The sequence below is a fragment of the Crotalus tigris genome, unplaced genomic scaffold, assembly GCF_016545835.1.
Source record: "Crotalus tigris isolate CLP2741 ecotype Arizona unplaced genomic scaffold, ASM1654583v1 scf7180000017987.690289119674:8195010, whole genome shotgun sequence".
Taxonomy (NCBI): Eukaryota; Metazoa; Chordata; class Lepidosauria; order Squamata; family Viperidae; genus Crotalus; species Crotalus tigris.
Window position 1 is genome coordinate 3,681,329 of NW_024096758.1, and position 22,068 is coordinate 3,703,396.

Below are 22,068 nucleotides of genomic sequence, written 5' to 3' on the forward strand. Positions count from 1 at the left end.
CTGAGCAGCTTACAAGTCAAAAAATAAATTACAATTAAAACATTAAAACATTTTAAAATAATAAAAACAATGTACTCATTCATCCTTCTAAATCTGTAAATAACTTGGGACTAATTCTTTATCCAATAATTTCTCTTATGTATTCTTTCTTCTACTCTGAGGAAAATCAGAAGTTTTGTTTCATGGTTCTCCAGCCATTGTCAACTCTGGTGCAGCAATTGCATGCCATTCCCATGTCATCATAACATCCCTGATGGTTTTTGATTGTACTACTAGATCCAACTTAGTGGGCATGCAGTGTGTCATTTTGATAAAGCAACATCATCTGGATGGGTGAAGAAAATTGCACCTCCTTCATGGAATACCCTCCTCAAAGAGATTCAGACAACCCCCAACCCGTTGGTCTTTCATGAAGGCCAAAAAGACCTGGCTTTTCAGCCAGTTGAGAATGGAGTCTGCTGTGATGTGGGGATGGTGGAATATATGGATAAGGCATTTGTTATAGTGACTCAGTGTTCTTCTTTTAACTTAGTTATGTATTTTGTTGCTATTGTTGTTATTATGGTAAGTGGACAGTCATATAAGTTTGCTGAATGGATAAATAAATAATAAAAAATCATAGTTATTCTAGAATTGCCATAAGATAAATGTCTATGAATGCATGCATACATTCATATGTAACTAAAATAACAGTAAAAAACAACATATTTACAACAACAACAAAATGTTTCAAGACTTTTTCCCAATTCCATGCTCCATTCTATTCCACTCTTCTTTATCTGTTTGTTTCCATGCATAATAAGCATTTTAGTTCTCTTTGGACCGTTTGACATCTTTTGTTCCTTACAGATGTTTCCCCGTATAATTAAAAATAATTATACATGGTGTCCTTGAATAAATATGTTTTCAGTGTATTATGATATGCTCATTATGAAAGCCTTTTGTATTTCTCTAGAGAAAGAATTCCATAACTAAGATACGGCCACAGAAAACAACTTGTCTGTGAACCAAGAAAGTCTGATTGAAAAGAGGGTCAGAATGCTGGGCTTGGTATAATAACCTTAAATTTCAAATTCAAAACAAAGTGGATGATTTCTGTTTTATGTTAACAAACAAACAAAAAACACCTTGTAGAACAGAAACCAAAAGAAGGTTTGTTGAAATGAAGAAGGTTTATTGGACATCTTTAATCCTTTGCTACCTCCACTTCCAGGTCTTGAATGAAACACTTTGTCCTACCTGGGACCAACTGCTGGTGTTTGACAATGTTGAGCTATATGGGGAAGCACATGAGATGCGGGATGACCCTCCCATTATTGTCATTGAAATCTATGATCAGGATACAGTGGTAAGAGAAGACTAAGGCCAGTGAGGGAACTGGGTCTCCATAGTCCATAAAATGAAACAGAGGTTCTTTTTTATATAAATTCAGAAGCTCCCAGTAAGAGTGTCTCCTGATATCCCTCATATTTAATATATTGCTCTTAGATGACTAAACTAGATAGTTAGCAGCAGGGTCATGTCCAAGATCTTGTGTAAAAATATTGTAAGGAAGGGACAGTTTCATCGATGAAAAACAGCATCACTCCTGCACTGCTGTCCCCAGATGCATTTATCCCAGGCATTTATTTTTGAAGCTAAGATGAAAAGAGCAGCTTGTCTGGCAACTTTAATCCTGAAAATTGTTTTTTTCCCTGAGGGTGGACTGGAGATCAAGATGTAATAGTCTTTACCTTGATGTTTTGAACAAAAAATCATCACTGGAGGTTTTTAAGAAAAGACTGGACAGCCTTTGTACATCTGAAAGGATATACAATCTCCTGCTTGAGCAGGAGGTTGGACTAGAAGACCTCCAAGGCCCCTTCCAGCTCTATTCTGATTGATTTCAACTGGTAGGCACATAGCAGTGGCCCTTTGGAGACCCTGGGAAGGATTAGGATGGTGATTTCTGTATATTTTCAGGGGAAGGCTGACTTCATGGGACGAACATTTGCCAAACCTGTGGTAAAGATGTCAGATGAGGAATATTGCCCTCCACGTTTTCCGCCTCAGTTGGAATATTACCAGATCTATCGGGGTAATTCAACTGCTGGAGATCTACTGGCTGCCTTTGAACTCCTTCAGGTAATGGAATGAACTGTGGTATGTTAGAGCACATCTGGATAGTATCAGGCTTGAAACCTCATTAGACAAATTCATTTGTTTCAGAGTTAATCCTGGGATGTAAACTATTCTAACCTGAGGGAAGTGGATAGGACCTAAAATGGGATGGGAGTTGTACTCTGCCCTATCTGAGATATTTATTGGTAGTGTTTCATATTCTCTCCTATTCTCTCATCTCATTTAAAAATATGGTGGATTGGAACAACAAAAGCCACTTACTTGTCTCACTGGATAAAGTAGGGCATTTGTGAAAGAACAAGAGGCAAAATAACTAAATAATACTTGCTATGAAGATAACTCAAACTTTTCTGCAGATGGATTGCATAGAGCAAGCGGTATAAATGGAACCCTGATAGGACAGGATCTTATAAATATGAAATGTTATTTCAATTTTGAAAATGGTCATTTGCTTTTCCATCTTCTTTCCTATTTGAGAATAGAGTTTGTTTCATGGATCTGCCTATTTTTCTTCCCCTGTCCCTCCCTCATATCTATTTTCTTAGCTTCCTTATAATGAGAAAGGCAGATCTTGCTGGTGGTCACCAATCATTTGTGCTACAAATTAAGATGCTTCTCAAATTGTCTAGGCTGTTAAGATTGAACAAACTACTTCTTGTTATTCTTTCATGTCTCATAGCCCAATGATCTATTTGCATCACACATTCTGTTTATCACTTGTTCCTTTTATTTTGTATCTTTTGTTCTTTCCCCTATAATAGCTATGCCATTGCTTGTTACCGGCCTTTTTCATCTTTCAATTAACTTATTTAAGTCCCAGATAAACGATTGTAATTAGGTTTTCTAAATTAGCTAGAAATAAAGCAAGAAGCACTAATGTAATTTCTCTAAAACAGAATTCTCTCTGTGTGTGTGTGTTCGTATGTGTATGTAAGTGTATGTGTGTGTGTGTGTGTGTGTGTGTGTGTGTGTGTGTGTGTGTGTGTGTGTAAGAGATAGTCTAGACCCCTAAATCATTGGAAACTTATAAATGAAAAACTACCTTCTTGACAGGCAATGCATCATGCTTGCAAAGAATAAGAAGCTAAAAAAATAGAATCTCTCTGATATCAGCTTTCTATCTTCCAGATTGGACCAGCTGGGAAATCAGACCTGCCTCCCATCGATGGACCCACAGATATGGACCGGGGTCCTATCTTGCCTGTCCCTCTGGGGATTCGCCCTGTTCTGAGCAAATACCGAGTAGAGGTAATATGAATTCTTTTGATAACTATTGTGAGTTTGTAGGTATCTCTTTAGCACAAAATCCATATAGCAGATCATACTATAGGCACCCTCAATAAATTGGTGCTTTGCTTTAGAAAACTGTTTTTATTTATTTATTAAATTTTTATGCTGCACATTTCTTCTATAAGGCGATTCTGAGTGGTTTTAGTGAACTGGCAGAGGTATCTTGCCTTTATCTTCAAAAGCAGAGTTGATTACTGGGCACAGATTTGCAATCTTCTGTATGTTTGTGTCTGTCTAGATTTTTGTATATATACTGTATGTCCCCACATCAAGCCACATGAAATAAAACAAAAAGAGAGCTTGGAAGATATAATTACATATATACAATCATGAACAAAAGCATCACGGACAACTTATGAACAGTAATTTAGCTGTGAGTTAAATAAATATCAGAGCAAGAATTTCAACAATTTAGAATACATTTTTTGAAACCTTTAACATTTCAGCCCTTGTTTTATAACTAAATTAAATGGAGGCTTTCCTTTCAATGCAAGTAGGAGTTTTAGGGCAACAGTGTTCATTATGATGAAATTGGTCCATTGTTTCTTAAGCTTCTTAAGCTTCCTGGTAACATTTCTTACATTGTCTTCTTATATTTCTTAAACATGTATGTTAATTGGATTTGCATTGTTTGCATCCTTGGTTTCTTCCTCTTTTTGGTGTTTCCAGTTGTTTAACCATTATAGACTCCTCTTTTAATCTCTGATTCAACTTCCTCCTAGATTTTGTTCTGGGGATTGAGAGACCTGAAACGAGTGAACTTGGCCCAGGTGGATAGACCTCGAGTGGACATTGAATGTGCTGGAAGAGGGGTCCAGTCATCTCTCATCCAGAACTATAAGAAAAATCCCAATTTCAGCACTTTGGTCAAATGGTTTGAAGTGGTGAGTTTTTCTCCCTTCTTAGAAGCAGCCTAAGGAAGAAGGGACTTGAAAGGACAGCCCTGATGGATCCCAACATAATCTAATCCAGCATGCTGTAGGTATCATTTTAGATGCTCACAATGAGATGGCCTACTCCCACTGTTGCATTCTAACAACAGAAATCCATGGAAAGATAGAAATTTCATGTCCTGTCCATCTTCTTATCCTTTCCCAAGGCTTCCTTCCCACCATATGCTGACCCCATTCTCCATAATATGAGCATAGTAAATGGCATGAAATGTTAGACTACGAGGAATATATGTGCTCTTGCAATCTTTCCTAAGGTTTTCCTATTGTGAAATGACATTGAAAAAGCATGACATTTGTGTAACCCTCACTCTCACTTCCTGGACAGTAGTAGAATATTTGCAATTCAAGGACATCACATATTTCTTTGGCTATAATACTAAAACAATGTAGGTGAAAAATCAGATTAGAAATTCAAGTACATTTCTCATAAGACGTTATATGCCCAAGGCAATAACAATGTTAAGGCTAACCAGATATCGGTCTGACCCATATCTATTTACCAAAGGCTGGTTAAGTGGTCTTGGAAGCAGACAATGTTTTGATGAGTTGCAGATTTAGCTGTGTACAAAGCTCACACTGATCATCGTCTTTGGCACAGAATCTGATCCTCCTTGGCTGCAGCCTTACTTTTACATACCTGGCAAAGGCCCCTTAGAAATAAGTAGATTGTACATTTACTTAAGACATGCATAGAGTTGTGCTGTTAATGCAGAATCTGATTATAATTTTACTGCCAAAAGTGGTATGCAAATATTTATACTTACAAATAGCCATTATATATAAAAGGAAGTATTCAGAAATGCATTTTATGTCTTGGAGCATTAATCTTACAGTAATAGCTTTCATACCCTTCAGCAATAAATAGTTCCCCATCCCACCCCAAATTTAGATGTCATAATTAAATCTTAGATTTAATCTAAGTCAGTGTAGTCCTATTCTAAATGTCGAATTCTTATGAAAATTTGGCAAACTTCATATCTGGCATAGATTGTATCATTCAGCATAGAGCAAAACACTTGATCAGCTAGTCAACAGCTCAACCAGGTTAGATATGCATTAGCTATGACAAGTTGACCTCTCTTAATAGCTGTTTGAGTATCCCCAAAATTTATGTTTGAAAGTATTTTAGCTCACTCTGGCAATGATTCTTGTATATAAAGAAGAGGAAAGCTGACTAATAAGAACCAGAAAACAATGAACTCTCCAAAGGTGTAGAGGATCTATTGAAGTTTATTTTTCTGTCCCTTAAGCATTCAGGAACTGGGTTTGAAAACGAGAACAGTTTTTTAGAGTTTAAGCAATCCAAACTAAGAATTCAACATTCAAAATAACGTACTTAACCAAGGAGGCAAACTCTTCAGAAATTGCAGTTTGAAACTTTCTCTTCTGCTTTCTCAACAATAGTCACAATAAAGACTGTTATGAAGCCTCTAAGGAAGATTTTCCAGTTTAAGGAACCAGCTCTCTTCTGTGCCTCAATAGCTTGTTGAATCAAGCCAGGCAGTGTAAAAGAGTGATGGAGTTTGTTTGTACAGGCCTGATAAGGTTAATTCAGCAGGTATTTTCTCTGGAGATTTCTATTTGTTAACCTCTGTATCTTATCATCTTTCTAAACCTTCTTCTCTCACACCTACTCCTTTGTCAGAACAGCTGTAATGCTCCATAGCATTAAGAGTCTACAGGTAGTCATATTCTGCTGCTGTGATTTACCTCCCCAAAAGTCTGATGTTTTCCCTTCACTATTCTCATTAGAAAGTCCAATTATGTTGTGAATTTGGAATATTCCAAATGTTATAACTAGTTACAAATACCATATATATCAGGAAAAAAACTATGTGAAAACCTTAAGAGGTATTGTGAGTATTAGCCAAGGTTAGCAGGCTAAAGTTCTCCAGATATCTAAACAACTCACTGGTGTTGACCATGCTAGCTAAAACTAATGGTAGTTGAAATCCAAAGCTTATGGAGAGCATTCGAGATACCTATTTTAGCAATACAGACAATATATTAAGCTTAATAAATCCATAGCCTTTATTTAAAAAGCAGTTTTGTTTCCTCTGTGCTTCTTTCTTAAATACCAGAACCTGATCAATATCCATGACTTGTATTTATTTTTCTTTTCAGGATCTGCCTGAAAACGAACTCCTACATCCACCCCTCAATATTCGTGTAGTGGATTGCCGTGCCTTTGGGCGTTACACCCTTGTGGGGAGCCATGCTGTCAATTCTTTACGGAAGTTCATCTATAGACCTCCAGATAAGAAGTCTCAGCACTGGAGCACTGCAGGTAGGGAATGAAAGAGAATTCATGCTATGGGAATAGATGGCAGGAGAAGATCAACTTATGGACTGGTTGTCCTCATTGGCCAAGAGCATGACTTATTAATACATTCTAAGAATCCAGATAATACCAATAGAAGAGAATATTTGTAGCTCAGGGTTCAGTTGTGGAGTCCTTGGTGCTCTCTGAGCATAGTTGTTTTCTAGCAGATGTTTCCTTACCAAACTAGGTAATCTCATCAATACACTGCACTGATGGTGATGATGTTACCTAGTTTGATAATGAAATTATCAAACATCCAAGCTCAGAGAGCACCAAGGAATCCAGATGATAGTTTGCTGGCACAGAAGAAAATGGGAAATCTGAGGGTGAATGGCAAATTGCTCTTCATAGCAAGATGTTGAAGAGATTATGTTCAAATCTCACAATAGATAAGGTTTCTAGCTGAGTTCAGTCAACACTCTAAACTTAGTTGAAATAGCATTGAGCAAATTCAGAGTGTTAGGAGATATTGTCTTAAGCACATTATGTGAATTAGTCTCTAATAACAAAACATAATATAATTTATTTGTTCAGACATAGAAGATTATGGGAACATTTAATTATATTCTGTTATTTCAAGTTTTAAGTTTTAGTGTGTTAGGAGAGTCATTCTTATGTTAGCCTTAACAAACGAAGATGTTGCATATCTATGACTTTGCTTCTTCCGCCTAATATGTGGCAGTAATGATAATGGCTATTATTCTGACCCAGAATTAAGTTGTGTTGTAAACCCGGGTCAGACAGATAAACTCAATAGGAATAATTTCATAACAAAAATATATTTATTTAGAGATATTACTTGCATTTATGCTGGTGGCTTCTGAAAAATACATCTCTATTCATTCCGATAGGTGAGAAGATAATGCTCTCTCCATACCATCTTTATAGCGGAACAGGGTCATCAGGTGACATCCGATGGCCCGTGCTTCTCTTTAGACAAAGACATTCCAAATTGGCTTGTGTCCAGGAAGTCTCCCAAAGCCCTTTAGAAACTCCTCCCACTGACCCATTAACATGGGATGACTGACTACATTTCCCATAAGCCATCTCTTAAGGAGACAGCACTTAACCCAATAAATGCCAGATATTCAAACATACAGACATTGCTCTAGTCAGGGTTATATAGAGTTATACGATCCAGAACAGCTGTACTTAAATTATTCCAATATTTGGCCAAATGATATACTCAGTGGAATTAGAAAATCAGTTATGTAATACAAAATGATTTTGGTGATAGATGATCCCATCACAGTGATCACATATATTCAATATTTTGCTTCTTACTATTGTGAGGGTTTTTTTTTCTTTTAAACTCCAGATTCCTCCACAATTTCTTCTACATTTTTTCAACCAGATTTTCCAGGTTCCTCCACAATTTCTTCTACATTTTTTCAACCAGATTTTCATTCTTCAATGTTATATACTTTGTCTCATCTTCAGACAACTTCAATCTAAAATATTTCATATATCTATGCTCTCTCTTTTTCTCTTTCCTGTGTGTGCCTATTATGCACTCTTGTTTTTTCCCTATTTATTTATTTTCTGTCCAGCTAAACTTATGAACGCCTATGTGATTCTTGCAAATGGGGGGCCCTACTCTCACCCCACAGGTGAAATTGTGGTTAACATGGAGCCAGAGATTCCCATCAAGAAGATGGAGACCATGGTGAAGTTGGAAGCGGTAAGAAGGATCAAGGATGAATTACAGAAGTCCTAAAGGGTTTGATGTATGGCACCCAAAAGATTGGATCTCTGATCAGTCTTTCATTCAAATAATGAAGTCTGGGTTTGCTCCTTTCCATCTGTCTTTTGTTTTTCTCCTTTGTTCCTATCCTTGTTGGAAAATTACTGTGTGTAATTTACAGCTCAGTTTACATTCAGCAAACTCCCAGAAACTATGGTTGGGTCTATCCATGTGTTGTGAGATTAAGGAATTTTTATAATGTCTTCTGACTACTAGTTGATATTCATGGATACGCTCTGCCTTCTGCCTATCTATTCTACATATTGTTGTTACAGTCATTACACTGTATGTGGTAGATCAAGGGTCTCAAAACTTGTAGACTTCAATGCCCAAAATTCCTCAACCATCCATGCTACAAGTTTTAAAGTGGCTAAGTTTGGAGACCCCTGTTGTAGATAACTTCTGCATTTTTCTTCTTGGGCTTTTGGTTCATTTAAAATGATTTAGAGGCTTTAGTTGATTTGTGTGCTATAGCGATGTGTGCTGTGGTGATGCCTTCTGGGTATAATAATCTGTTGATAGTTTCTGAGATGGTTTTGATGTATGTAATGTTATCCTTTTTGTAGCTTTAGTGGTTGTAATATAGTGGTTTGAGAGTCAAGCACGTTTTGATAAAATTGTGTGGATATCCATTTTGTTGGAAGATGTTGTAAAGCTGGTTTGTTTTTTGTCTTTTTTCTGGTGTTCTGGGTTACTGTGATGTCTTTGTACTTATCTGAATAATATCTTACCTAGTAATAGTAATAGTAGTAAAGTTGGAAGGGACCTTGGAAGTCATCTAGTCCAACCCCCTGCTCAGGCAGGAAACCCTACACCATTTCGGACAAATGGCTGTCCAGTCTCTTCTTAAAAACTTCCAGTGTTGGAGCATTTACTGCTTCTGGAGGCAGGCTGTTCCACTGATTAATTGTTCTCACTGTCAGGAAGTTTCTCCTTAGTTCTAGGTTGCTTCTCTCCTTAGTTCTAGGTTGCTCTCTCTCCTTCTCTCTCTTGTGGAAAGCTGGACTGTAATTTTGGTAATGGAATACCTGGTTAGTGTGGATTGTTTTTCAATAGACTTGCATTTCTAATTTGCCATCACTTCCTCTGGAAGTGTAGTATATTGTTTTCTTCTTCCCTTGTGAATTTTATTCCTTTGAAGATGTTTATTTTTTCATGTGTCTTCTATAGTTGTTCCTTTTTATTATGAGGGTGTTGTCTGCATACTGAATCCATTCTTTTAGTTGTATCTGTGTAAGTGCTACAGTTTCCAGATGCTGTATTATGAACTTTGCTATGAGTCCCAAGAATGGTGATCTCATGAGTGTTCCTCTGATTTGTTGGTATATTAATTCATCAGTTGTGTTTTGATTGCTCACACTTTTGAGCAAGGGTATTTTTTGAGGTGGAGAGCAGCTCTTGCCCTTATGAAGTCTTGGGAATTACAGAAATGGGCAAAGATAGTGCGTACAAATCACACCCTTTCTCTCACATTGATGCACACTATATACTTAGAATTCCTGGGAAATAATGCATGATTAAAGTCTGCCTCCCCCCAGTTCCCCCCCCCAACACATCTTTAAGTGTTCCTTAAATTTTTCTTGCCTATTTTTAATGGAAGAAAGCAATGTTCTTGTGAAAAACTGTTGGGTAGCAGAGATTTTAACCTACTCCTTTTCAAGTTCTCTGTTTCCTACCTGTGAGTGGTTAGTTCCCCCTATTAGAATATGCCATGTCCATTTTCTACATTTGACAGTCTGCCCCCAAACTCAAGCATGATGCTTTTTCCATGTGACAATTGGAAAAACTGAAAAATAGGAGTTCTGTCTCATACTCAAGTGCACAGGGCACACTTTCCAATGATGGTGTATCTGAGAAAGAAGCCAAAGTACCTCTCCTAATTTTAGAAATAGTGGTAAACTTAACTACCAGGCAAGCAATGGTCTTTTTTTAATATCAAAGTAATATTTCTATACATGTACTTAACCACATCTCCTCATCTGCACTTCCCTCCACTGCTCATTTATTGGGAAGTGGGGGTTAATTAAAAAAACACAGTTCAATCAGGGAACATTACAACACTCAAAACAACATGGAACAAAATGTTCAGACCAAATTTCAAAACAAAAAGGGTTTTATTTAGAGCTTTGAACACTTGAACCCACTATTTTGAACTCAGAACTGTTACCAGATGTGCTTCAGAAACATGACACAAGAATTTCTCCAAATATACCTTATATCCACCAGGGACCAAACAATGTGTTCTGATGGATTGAGGTCCAGTAATGACAGATAAAATGTTCCAATTCCACTTAAAATACTTTTAATAACAAAACCTATTTAAATTTAGTATGTATCATTTGAGATTGAGTGGTGGTGTTTTTGTTTTAATATGAATAACAAAAGCAAATATATAATTAATATTAATTATCTTAGTAGGGAAAATTAGCTATCAATTTCAAAATACTGAAGAGCATCACAGTGCAGACTAGTAAAACAAAACAAAAAGAGAGTGAATTAAATTTTGGTGCATCTGAATGATTTTTGAAGTTATCAGCTGCTGATTACTTTTATTCTGTTTGGGATTATTACCAGTGAGGAGTAGAGCCCATGTGAACAATATATACTTTTATACATATTGCAACAGGCAACTTCAGAGTCAAAGAAGGAGAGGGAGGGAGAAAGAGAAAGTCTTGGAAAGCTGCCAGAAAAACCCAACACAATTCTAGGCTGCATCAACACATCAACAGAAGGATAGTATCAAGACCATGTGAAGAGTTATTACTGCTTTATATTGCTTTCGTAAGACCACACTAGGAATACTACATCCAATTTTGGTTGCCATGATATAAACAAGATGTTGAGACTCTGGAAAGAGTGCAGAGAAGAGCAACAAAGATGATTAGGGGATAGGAGACTAAAACATATAAGGAACAGTTGCAGGAATTGGCTATATCTAGTTTAATGAAAAGAAGGACTAAGGGTGATATGATAGCAGTCCTACAATATTTAAGGGGCTGCCACAAAAAAGAGGGGGATCAACCTATTCTCCAAAGCATCTGATGGCAAGACAAGAAGTAATGAATGGAAGCTTAACAAAGAGAGATCCAATTTGAAACTAAGGACAAATTTCCTGGCAGAACAATGAAACAGCTTGCCTCTAGAAGTTGTGGATGCTCCATCATTGGAGGTTTTCAAGAAGAGTTTGGACAACTATTTCTCTGAAATGGTATAGGGTGTCCTAATTGAGCAGGGGGTTGGACTAGAAGATCCTCATCTCTGTTATTCTATAATTCTGTAAAAGCAGTGCTGGGAATTATAGTCTTGTTTATCTGGCAGGTGAAAATGAGGCAAAAGTGGGGCCTTAAAGCTTCCATGCTGCATAGAGTCTAGCCAAAGGAATGTAGGAAAAAACGTTGGCTTGTTGCATTCAGTTAAAGGGCAAAATACAAATGGATAATCATGTTTTGGGAATTGGGTTGAAAGTGTAGAAACTCTATTTCAGAGAAGAAATCTGGAAAGACAGGTAAAGCATTTTTGTTTTTGTACAATCCCATTAATCTATCTCAAGATTAATTGAAGAAAGGCAAACCAGGTCTGATCCACAAGACAGCATTTTAATTATAGTGGTCAATGAAACTTTGAGATCCAATTCCTGCACCACTCTGTCTGAAATAATTTAGATTGTTCTGAATGTGCCTTGAAGCATAGTAAATTCTTTTTAATTGATGGGAGCAAATGACTTCCTCTCTGAGTTTTTCTCTTTTTTGCTATTCAAGTCAGGGACTCGAAATCATTGGCTTCTGAGCAAGTAGTAACTGATGTGTCAGCCATCAAGGGAGTTTCCTAGCCAGGTGAAATCTACAGGTCTAAAGGCATAATGGATGGCTGTGCATGGAACTTTGTTTGGAAGAGTCTACCTATCTAGAAAAAAACTAGGACCATCAAGAGTGCTTGAGTATCCTGATTTGGGAGTGCAAGTTGGATGAGCTATTGTTTCAGCAGCCTCTTTGCAAGCATTCCCACAATATGTTCTCAGAATGATAAATGTGTCTATCTGGCTCAAAATGCTGGGCTTCTTCCCCTTCATTGATTTATGACACTTTGGCTTCTCCAAAGGCATTTTTTAAAATCATGGTGTTTGTGGGCATGGATAATATTTAAAGAATGTTTATCACCCTTCAAAATGCCTGACCTTCCTGGTTACCTATCAGTAAAGAAGCTCATATTTTTTTAAACAAATGTAATGCATGAAATGGGGGGGGGGGGACATTGACAAGCCAATTCTATTCTGGTATTTAGGAAGAGGTATGTATTCTGTTAGTCCTGACATATTTAGTATGACATATAGATTATCTCCACATGCTTTCCTAGTTTATAATTTTCTTTACCAGAGGAACTTTTTTTTTCCTTTTTCACTTCCATGAACATTAAATTCCATTGCAAGACTTTTGCAATACAGATCTTCCTATCCCCCAGAATGACCTTTGATTTCTATATTACCCCTTGGGAGTCTTCTCCAAAGTCATACTGGGAAGAGTGCTTGCTTCGTGCTTTTCAAATCAAACATTTTGGCAAGTATTGAAACTGTACATACTTTCAAAATGAGTGTCTTCCTAACAGAATGCTTTTGAGTTTGGCATGTTTTACCCAGTTGATGGTGAACAGCTGGATGACAAGAAAAATGGAGGGGTGGGAGAGGGGCAGGATACCTTTCCCCAAACCAGGTGCCCTGCAGTCAGAATGCCAGAACTCAGAGAATTCCTAGTCACTGTAAGAAGAATTGCTATTGTTCCAAAACATCTGAAGCATCAGATGGAGAAGACTATTCAAGGTCCCCGAAGAGCAAGTGGTAAAGAGTTTCAGTGAATCTATGGCCCAGTGTTTGCCTATACATGCTATAAAAGAATTGTTCACTGATGATCTTACATAAAGCATAAAAATAAAATGAATTTATCATTAGCTATTCTGCATGTATGAATTAGAGATCTAGCAACAAATCTGGGCAGAACAGCACCCTAAGCTTCTTCATCCATCTGTAACATTCCTTCCATTGATTTGGGCTGTGTGTTATCTTCCTTTTTTGTTTGATATCAGATATGTGCTTGGGCTTCCCCAGTGGCTCAAAGATGCTGTACCCCATGTTCAAGTATGTGTGCTACAGACAGCAATAACTCTCCTTCATTTTATTAACTCTCCCTTGTTTTTCTCCATTCCACAGTCCTTTCTCTGGTGACAGAATTCTGATGCTGTTGTGAAGGTGGACGTGGTAAGTGACAGTAGTGCTTATATGTGTCTTACTAAAACATCTTCTCTGGCATCTGGAAACAATTTATAGTAACATGATCTTCTTACATTCAGGGAATAAGCTGAAATTGCTCCCTTCTTGGATGGCCTATGTATAATAAGAATAGACCAGTAAATATTTGAGACTGATAGATATTCATTGTTCTTCCTGAAAGTTTGAGGAAAGTTTTTCCCAAGGTCCTTTGCTATTACACACACACAAATACAAACACACTAACACAGACATACTTGGAATTCTCAGCTTATAACATAAATTGCAGTTTTAGTGTAAGGAAGAAATGTTGGGGAGATATAGATACATATGGATACAAACAAAAATATAAAAATGATTTTGGGCCATGGTAACAGGTACTTCAATAAATCTGTTAGAAAATAAACTAATTTATTGCAGTATCTGCTGCCATGGCCCAAATTCATTTTTATATGTATGTTTGTATCTGTATGTATACTACTGTATATACCAGTATGTGTTTACTTATATGCATACATATATGTATGTGTATGTGTATGCATGTGTATAATTTTTATTAAATAATATTTTTGCAAAATTACATGATATAAACCTGAACAAGTTGAAAAGAAAGAAAAAGATAAAACTAAAAATGATGAAAACAGTAGAAATTGAGAAAGAAAAAAAAGAAATACTTAAGAAGCAACTTTCAATCTTCTTTACAGACATAAATGCCCTTTTTCCTCTTCAAAATTACATAATATAGTTCCCTTCTCTTCATATACAGCCCTTTTCAGTCAGTATGTTCTCCATTTATCCACTTTCTGAAAAGTCCATCCGTTGCCCAAATTTATTGACTGAGTCACACAACATACTAACCTAGATAATCAATTAACCAATTTTCTAGATTTGCAGGATATAATGATCCATTCAAAAACTGAATTAGTTCTTAGAATATTCTAGCACCCCAAAGGCAGAGGGGCTATAATTTCTGTTTGGAGAAGCTACAGGACTTCCATAAAATACATGTGTTGGGTGAATTATAGCTACAGTATAATCCTCCTATTTTACAAAAAGAAATTTAAGTACACACAAAATATTGCACCAAGTATGCTACCTGTGACTCACAGGCCAAGGTAGCTCAGCTATTCTATAGAGCACTGTTTCTCAACTCAGCCATTTAATATGTATGGACTTCAAGTCCCAGAATTGCTCAAGAATTGTTGAGAAACATGGGTCTAGATGTACAGAAATTAAACTGTCTGGATTTTTCTGCATTGATTGAATGTGTCTCTCTAGAATCTTTGGCAGAAATTTATTTTGCATTTCATAACTATCTCTCACTTCTTTTCCGCTCTCTTACAGACAGAAGAAGAGAAGGAGAAAAAGAAGAAAAAGAAGAAAGGAAATGCAGAAGAAGCTGAGGATGAGGAGCCTGATGAGAGCATGCTGGACTGGTGGTCCAAGTATTTTGCTTCCATTGAAACTATGAAGGTGGGCAACTCACTGGCAAGCAGGATGGATATTCCGAAGGTTCTCATTAAGTTTATGGCCTGCAGGCCCTGGACCCTTTTAGATGTCAGAGAAAGAAGAAGATCTCAGAACTATCTAGTAATTCATCTGACAATATTATCCTACTTAGATGAAAGATTATGTGAGATCCATGTGAGATTTCATTCTTCATGAACAAAATATGCCCATTAATCCAACTCTGTATTCCTGATTATGAGATATACTTGGCCTTTCCAAATTCATTTATTTTTAACGCATTGTTAAAAACAATCCTAAAGCAGTCTTTTTTTTTTTTTAGATTAAATTGGTTGTGGTATGTTTCTACTATTCTTACCATGGGGGGGGGAATCACTCTATTATGTCCCTCCCCTTCAGACTTCATAGTCTACATTCCAAAGAACTATCTGAATCTTTACAGTACTAATCACCCATATTAAAAGGGTAAGCTCAGCTCTATTCCTGTATTTCCATTGTGTTACATTGTATTTCACTGTAAGGGGAAATCAACTCAAGAAGCTGGGGGAACTCTGAAAAATGGAATTATAAAAACCTCATCCAGTTCAATATCACTAACAAAAGAAAACCAAGAAAAAAATAACATGGTTGCACAAAAAACTCTCAGACCAACTGAGAGGGAAAAAAGGATAGGTTAAAAAAAATGGAAAGAGGGACACATATCTAAATCAGAACATCAACAGATAACCCAAACCTGCAAAGATGAAGTTAGGAAGGCTAAGGCTTTGAAGAAAGTAAGGCTTGCAACAAATTTCAAAAACAATTTTAAAAAGTTTCTTTCAACACATAAAAAAACAAGAAAATAGTCAAAGAAACAGTCAGCCCACTAATGGTAGAAGATTTCAAAGAAGTAACAAGCAGTAGAGAGAAAGTATTATTTATTGTCTTGAGTTAAAGGATAAAAACAGGAAGTATTGCATTTGAATTCACCTTTCTCTGTATTTCTGTTGTTTGATAAATGATTACTGTCCATGTGTTGGAAGAGAAATTGTGCTATATTTAACCATTCCATTGGCTAACCTTCATTTTTCTAGCTACTTCGGCAGCAAGAGGCAGCTGCAGCAGAAGCTGAAGAGAAAGAAGAGATGGACACCACTGAGGGTAAATATTTGAAAAGTGAGAGGAGAAAGAAACAGGAGAGGAGACCTTGTGGTTCTTCCGTTACAAAGAAAACTCTCTCCAACAATAAGCAGGCAAAACATTTTTTTTTCACTGCAGCTCTTTAATAAGGAAGTATTTCCCTTGTTGATTGATTGTCTACTTACAGAACAATTAAAGATCAATACATAGTCATATTTAGCAAATCCCTATATTGGGAATGGCATATGGTGCTAAAGTGAAGGACACAAGATTGTACTGAAGGACAATATCCTTATGAGGATATACAAAGATTTCCTCTGAGGAGTATATTGATGCTCGTGGGAGTTTATAAAACAACACTGCTTAAATTAGTAGAAAATATAGGGGGGGGGAAGGATACTTTTTCATAACAGTCATACTGTTTTCATAATAGCCATTTGCCATTCTAAATCTCCTCTTAATCTGTTGTTGTGGCCAAAAACTAGCTCTCCTAAAATAACCAGATCACTTTAAAGACAGAACATATTTTTACATACATGCATGCATGCAAGTAATAATGCAGCATGTATTGGACCCCCATCAAAGCTTTGATACTTTGCCTCGTGGCTATGAGCAAAAGCAGAACCAGATCTTATATATCTTCGACCCACTATATTTCAGGGCAAAGAAAGGCAAAGGCAAAACAAAGGGGGGGAAAAGACAGAGATGGTAGAAATGACAGCATGATATAGGAATACTTTAGTTAAGTCCATCCATGTGACTTCATTGCTTATCCCTTCCTACTAGGCTAGCATGCTTTGAGGTATGGTCAGTGAACAGAAGCAGTCTACAGGTAGTCTTCAACTTACAACCACAATTGAGCCCAAAATTTATGTTGCTAAGTGAGACATTTGTTAAGTGACTTTTCCTGTCACATCTGCTAAGTGAATCACTGCAGCTGCTAAACTAATGATATGGTTGTTAAGTGAATCTGGCTTCCCCCATGACTTTGCTCATGGGGATGCTGCAACAGTCCTAAGAGTGAAAAACGGTCATAACTCCCTTTTTCAGTGCCTCTGTAACTTCGAATGGTCACTAAATGAACTGTTTTAAGTCAAGGACCACCTGTAGTTTACCAGGCCACAGGTTTCTGATGATTCTTCCCCCTATTGCTACTTGGGCTCAGTTCAGCATGCTGAGAATGTTTTTTGTTTTTTGTTTTTAACAAGGGAACTTCAAGCAGTTCATATTTCCGGGGGATGAAGAGAGTAGTAGCATATCACAGGTTTGGTAGTGAATGCAGTTTATATGTATAGATGTGGTGGTGGTGGGGGGGTATATTTAGCACCACACTGTTTTTAGTATCTGCATTTTAGAAACTGTACGACTAGCTGAAAACGAAGTTTATCAATTTAGTTTTCAAACAGGCTCCTCTTTTATCATTGTTACAGAGTGTCATAGGCTAATTGTGTAGATTGTAAACAGAGCAATAGCTGATGATGGCAACTCCTTGTTATTCCCACCAAAAAGGGGTGTCAGCCATAGTAGCTTTTCTCTTGTTTGGTTCTGATTCTATAAACACATTCACTTCATTTATGATATTTGTCAGTTCAGGTAATGAAATATCTGTCCAATAAGAAACCACAGGGCCCCAAGAATACGTTGAATATTCATAACCAGCACAAGGTGCTTGCTTGCATGATCATTTCAGGACTGGAAGCTAAATCAGTATTGCAAACTTTAATTTTTACTAGCTTTCTGTCACTTTTCATGTATGCCATTGCCTGATTTTTTGTTTTTTTTATCTCGTCCCTACCCCAAACTTCTTATTCTTGCCATCCATATCTGCTGCTCTTCTCTGGGAGCTCAGAAATGAGACTTGATGACTCTCCTCTCAAAGGCATAAAAGCCCAAGGAAAGACCAAAGACAAAGTCAAATTATCCAAAGAGGACAAAAAGAAAAAACAGCAGCAGCAGCAGCAGCAGCAGCCAGATGCCTTTGAAAAGAAGAACAAGCAGAAGATTGATGAGATGAAGGTGAGCTATTTCCAACCCTAATTTGATGAAAAACATTTTATCCAGCCATGGCTTTGCATTGATGAAGTACAGGTAGTCCTCGACTTACAACAGTTCGCTTAGTGACTGTTTGAAGTTACAATGGCATTGAAAAAAGTGCCCCCCAAGCCACAGCCGAACAAGACACCTGCCTGCCCACCTGGCGGCGTTCTTCCTCCTGTCCGAGGTTTTCATTGTTATGAGCATTTCTACTGAGGATTGGTAGCGGGGGTGGGGTGGGGGGGTGTTTGGTTTTTATTCCCCCCGTCTGCTGGGTGTTGCAGCAGATTTTGGTCACTTCACATGACTCTGGGACACTTGACCATCATAAATATGAATCAGTTGCCAAGCATCTGAATGTAAATCACAAGACCTTGGAGATCCTGCAACATTTTAGCTGATCGATGCTTCTTCTAGGCTCGGCAGAAGTGCCAGGATCAGCGACGAGTTCCAGCTGGAGCCTGGCACTGATCCTGGCACTTCTGCTGAGCCCTGACAGCCCTGCAGCTCCAGCCATCTCTCGCTCAGGCTTGTGCAGTGCTGCCACCGGTTCAGTTCATTCCCCTCCCCCGCTACCACTTTTCTAGGATGGTTGCGTACCACCTGCCAGGTGCCAATGTACCACAGGTGGTACCCGTACCACTGGTTGAAAAGCCTTGTTCTAGTAAATCTACCATTCCACATCAGAAATTCTGAAGAAAAGGAATGTCAACCTAACCCCCTCACCTGTTTCAGTTCTGGGGAGAGTTCAATTGTATACAAAACTGGTTACAATTCCTTTTGTTCATCCATTTCTTCAATGCCTTTCAGCCGCCTTTTCCCCGATATTTTGATAGGGCATGCTGGTTGAAGATAACAACAATTATATTCAATACACCTAAAGGCTACCACAATGAATGTACTGTAGCTGCTGTAAATTGTCAGTATACCTCTACTGCATTGATTAAATAAGTTGACCTTATTTTTAAAGCTTTTCACATTCTTTGCTTCATTATTCTTTTGATATGATATTTTATTTACGAGGAAGTGTGCTTCTGCAAAATAAAATACACATGCACACAAATACAATATCACAGTGGAATTCTCTACTGTGTAGGTGCTGTTCATCAGTGATGAGAATGGGAGAAGGAAGATACAAATGAAATGAAATAAAACTTGTGGCAACAATGATATTTTGCAATATCATAAATGATGATAAAAATATGACTTTCAGAGGGGTGAGAAAACTGGAAAAGAAATAGAGAAAAGAGATGTCATCTATTTGGGTGGTTCCATTCTTGCATATTATTGTATGTTTAGAGATGTTCTTCATATTTTTTTTTTATATATAAAAAAGGATCAAGGACCACATTTTGAAGCTGGGGGTAGGAATGGCTGTCCACCATGCATCAGCAAAATATCTTGATTCTGATCAATAAGTATTACTGTTCCTGAATAAGTCTATAATATATTATTGTAATAGTCAGAGGCCCAAATTATATTATTTTCACCATCCTATCGAGGTATATCCCAAAGAACTGGAGACAGAATTTGATAATTTTGAGGACTGGCTGCATACTTTCAACCTCCTTCGTGGGAAGATTGGAGATGATGATGACAATTCTGCAGATGAGGATCGCATTGTGGGAAGATTCAAGGTGAGTGTGAAATTCCACTGACTCATTTCCAATTTTATTAATCCTGGTGGACTTCTGGCAAGCCAGAAAGGCAAAGAAAGGATCTGATTTCACTCCTCTTTTGACTTGAACAGAGAATTTGCTCAGTTAAACAGGTCTTGTTTTAAGATAATGGGGCTTTAGCAAGATTAATAGAATGAATGAAAAGATGGATAGATAAATTAGGAATTTTAATCCAAATTAAAGAAGAGTACAAGTCTTTGAAATGTTATTTCTTCTCCAATATATACACAGTGTACCTCTTCTCGCATTTGCTTTAGGGGGAGAAAAGAGTGATCTCTCTTTTCTACACGAGGGGAAAAAGCCAGTGAAAGTATTGTTTGGAATTGCTCTAACCATTTGCAGCACCCCCATCAGTCAAACTTGTATAGAGCATTTGCAGATTGTAAGAACAAAATATGCAATATGTGATCATTGTCATGACACCAGTTCAGCACTAAGGAATATTTTTTTTCACTGACTTTGCTGAGTAGGCAAATATTTTGTCACCATTCCAACAGCTGAAAAAATAATGCCTCCTTAAATACAGCTCTCTTGTGGAAATCATTTGTAAGTTACTTACCGGTATTTATTACATTTTATCTTTTTTATTTTAAAATATTCCCGAGTGTCGTATAATTCTATTAGAGCCACAAAAATTTTGATTGCACTATACTGTTTAAACTTTAATGTGTCACAAAACACTGATACAGTTGTGTCACAGGCCTGCATACAGAAGATGGAAAAAGAGAGCTTAGTAGGTGCTTCCTTCTTGCTTTCTTTGCCAAAACCTAGATGGACTTTTAATTGGGCTAAAATTGTATCTTCTCAGTCCCAGGGGTCCCTGTCTGTTTATAAAGTGCCTCTTCCTGATGATATCACCAAGGAGGCTGGATATGACCCTACTTTTGGCATGTTCCAAGGAATTCCAAGCAATGATCCCATCAATGTGTTGGTCCGGGTCTACATTGTGAGGGTGAGAACAAGTGAGAACAGCTTTCAAGGCCATTTTGTTCTTATGTCCATTCCAGATCTGAGCACTGAACTTTTCCTCCTCTGAAATTTTAGATTTCCGTGTTTTATCTAGAAAGTCTAAGCTTTTGTTTGCTTTTTGCTATTGAGTACTGACTCTCCAAATTTTAGGAAAAATGATTTGTTGCTATGCCTTCCCCTGAATAATTAGGAACAGATTTTATAAGCTTAGGGTGGGGGTAGGGGATAGGGAGAAGAAGAAAATTAAGAAGAAGGGCCCCAGGAATCTCTGAAATATTGCAGTGCTATTCACCTGGGGGTTAATAAATGTATGCTATTTTGCTGGCGTCTATACACTTGTTTGCTCTCTCAGTAGGGTTCATGTGCTAGTTGGTTATTGGGCCAGCTAAAAAGAGGAATGTTCTGCAAAATTTTGAAGTTTCAGTTCTAGAGCAGATGTGCCCTAAAGTTTAATAGATTTGCCTGCTAAGGATTTTCCTTTCCTAGTGCTCACTTTTTCTAGGCTTCTGTCTCCTAACTTCTGTACTTCTTGAGAAGTCCAAAGCACTCCATCTAGCTGGCCAGCCAAAGAAGTAGAAGGGCTCCTTGGGTCCCTATTAGAATTGCTTTGTCAACTTAACACTTGATTTAATTTATAGATCACCCAAAAAACAAACTGATGTGCATTCAATGAAAATGTATTATTAAAGTAGTAACACGAAAATCAGGAGCAGCAATTATCATGAGTAATGAAGGCATAAAATCACAATAAAAAATAGCAGTAAAACAATTAAGTTTTGAAAACACTAAATTTAACATGTTTGAGAGACTTAAAAAGGTCATTTTGTAACACTAAAAGTATTACGTGAAACTTTCTGGGAAAAGTTCCTTTAGAGCAGGGTTCTCCAAAGTTTTCAGCTGACTGAATCCCCTTATGAAGTTTCAGATTGTTCATCAATCCACAAATTTTTATTGCATGAATTAGATAAATACTTCTTTAATTAATACTACAAACAATAATAACAACAACAGTAATGGATAGTCCCATTGACAATTGAGATGTGACATTGACCCCTTTGATGAGCCCTACCTTAGAGGAAGTACCCCCACTTTAAAGTCTTTTTCTCTTGATT

General features: G+C 37.2%; 1 protein-coding gene across 11 annotated transcripts in view; it reads left to right on the forward strand.

The window, feature by feature from the left end:
* OTOF (otoferlin) overlaps positions 1 to 22,068 on the forward strand; it is a 164,728-nt gene that overhangs the window by 127,508 nt on the left and 15,152 nt on the right. For 8 of the 11 annotated variants that reach the window (XM_039345994.1, XM_039345990.1, XM_039346000.1 and 5 more), the window contains 12 exons: positions 1,214 to 1,348; positions 1,963 to 2,124; positions 3,250 to 3,369; positions 4,134 to 4,295; positions 6,489 to 6,651; positions 8,238 to 8,368; positions 13,650 to 13,679; positions 15,033 to 15,161; positions 16,229 to 16,295; positions 18,124 to 18,290; positions 19,811 to 19,945; positions 20,802 to 20,939. In XM_039345994.1, coding sequence (XP_039201928.1) covers positions 1,214 to 1,348; positions 1,963 to 2,124; positions 3,250 to 3,369; positions 4,134 to 4,295; positions 6,489 to 6,651; positions 8,238 to 8,368; positions 13,650 to 13,679; positions 15,033 to 15,161; positions 16,229 to 16,295; positions 18,124 to 18,290; positions 19,811 to 19,945; positions 20,802 to 20,939 — 1,539 coding nt within the window. The remainder of the gene's footprint in view (positions 1 to 1,213; positions 1,349 to 1,962; positions 2,125 to 3,249; positions 3,370 to 4,133; positions 4,296 to 6,488; positions 6,652 to 8,237; positions 8,369 to 13,649; positions 13,680 to 15,032; positions 15,162 to 16,228; positions 16,296 to 18,123; positions 18,291 to 19,810; positions 19,946 to 20,801; positions 20,940 to 22,068) is intronic. The other 3 variants (XM_039346001.1, XM_039345992.1, XM_039345998.1) reach the window with 1 other exon arrangement.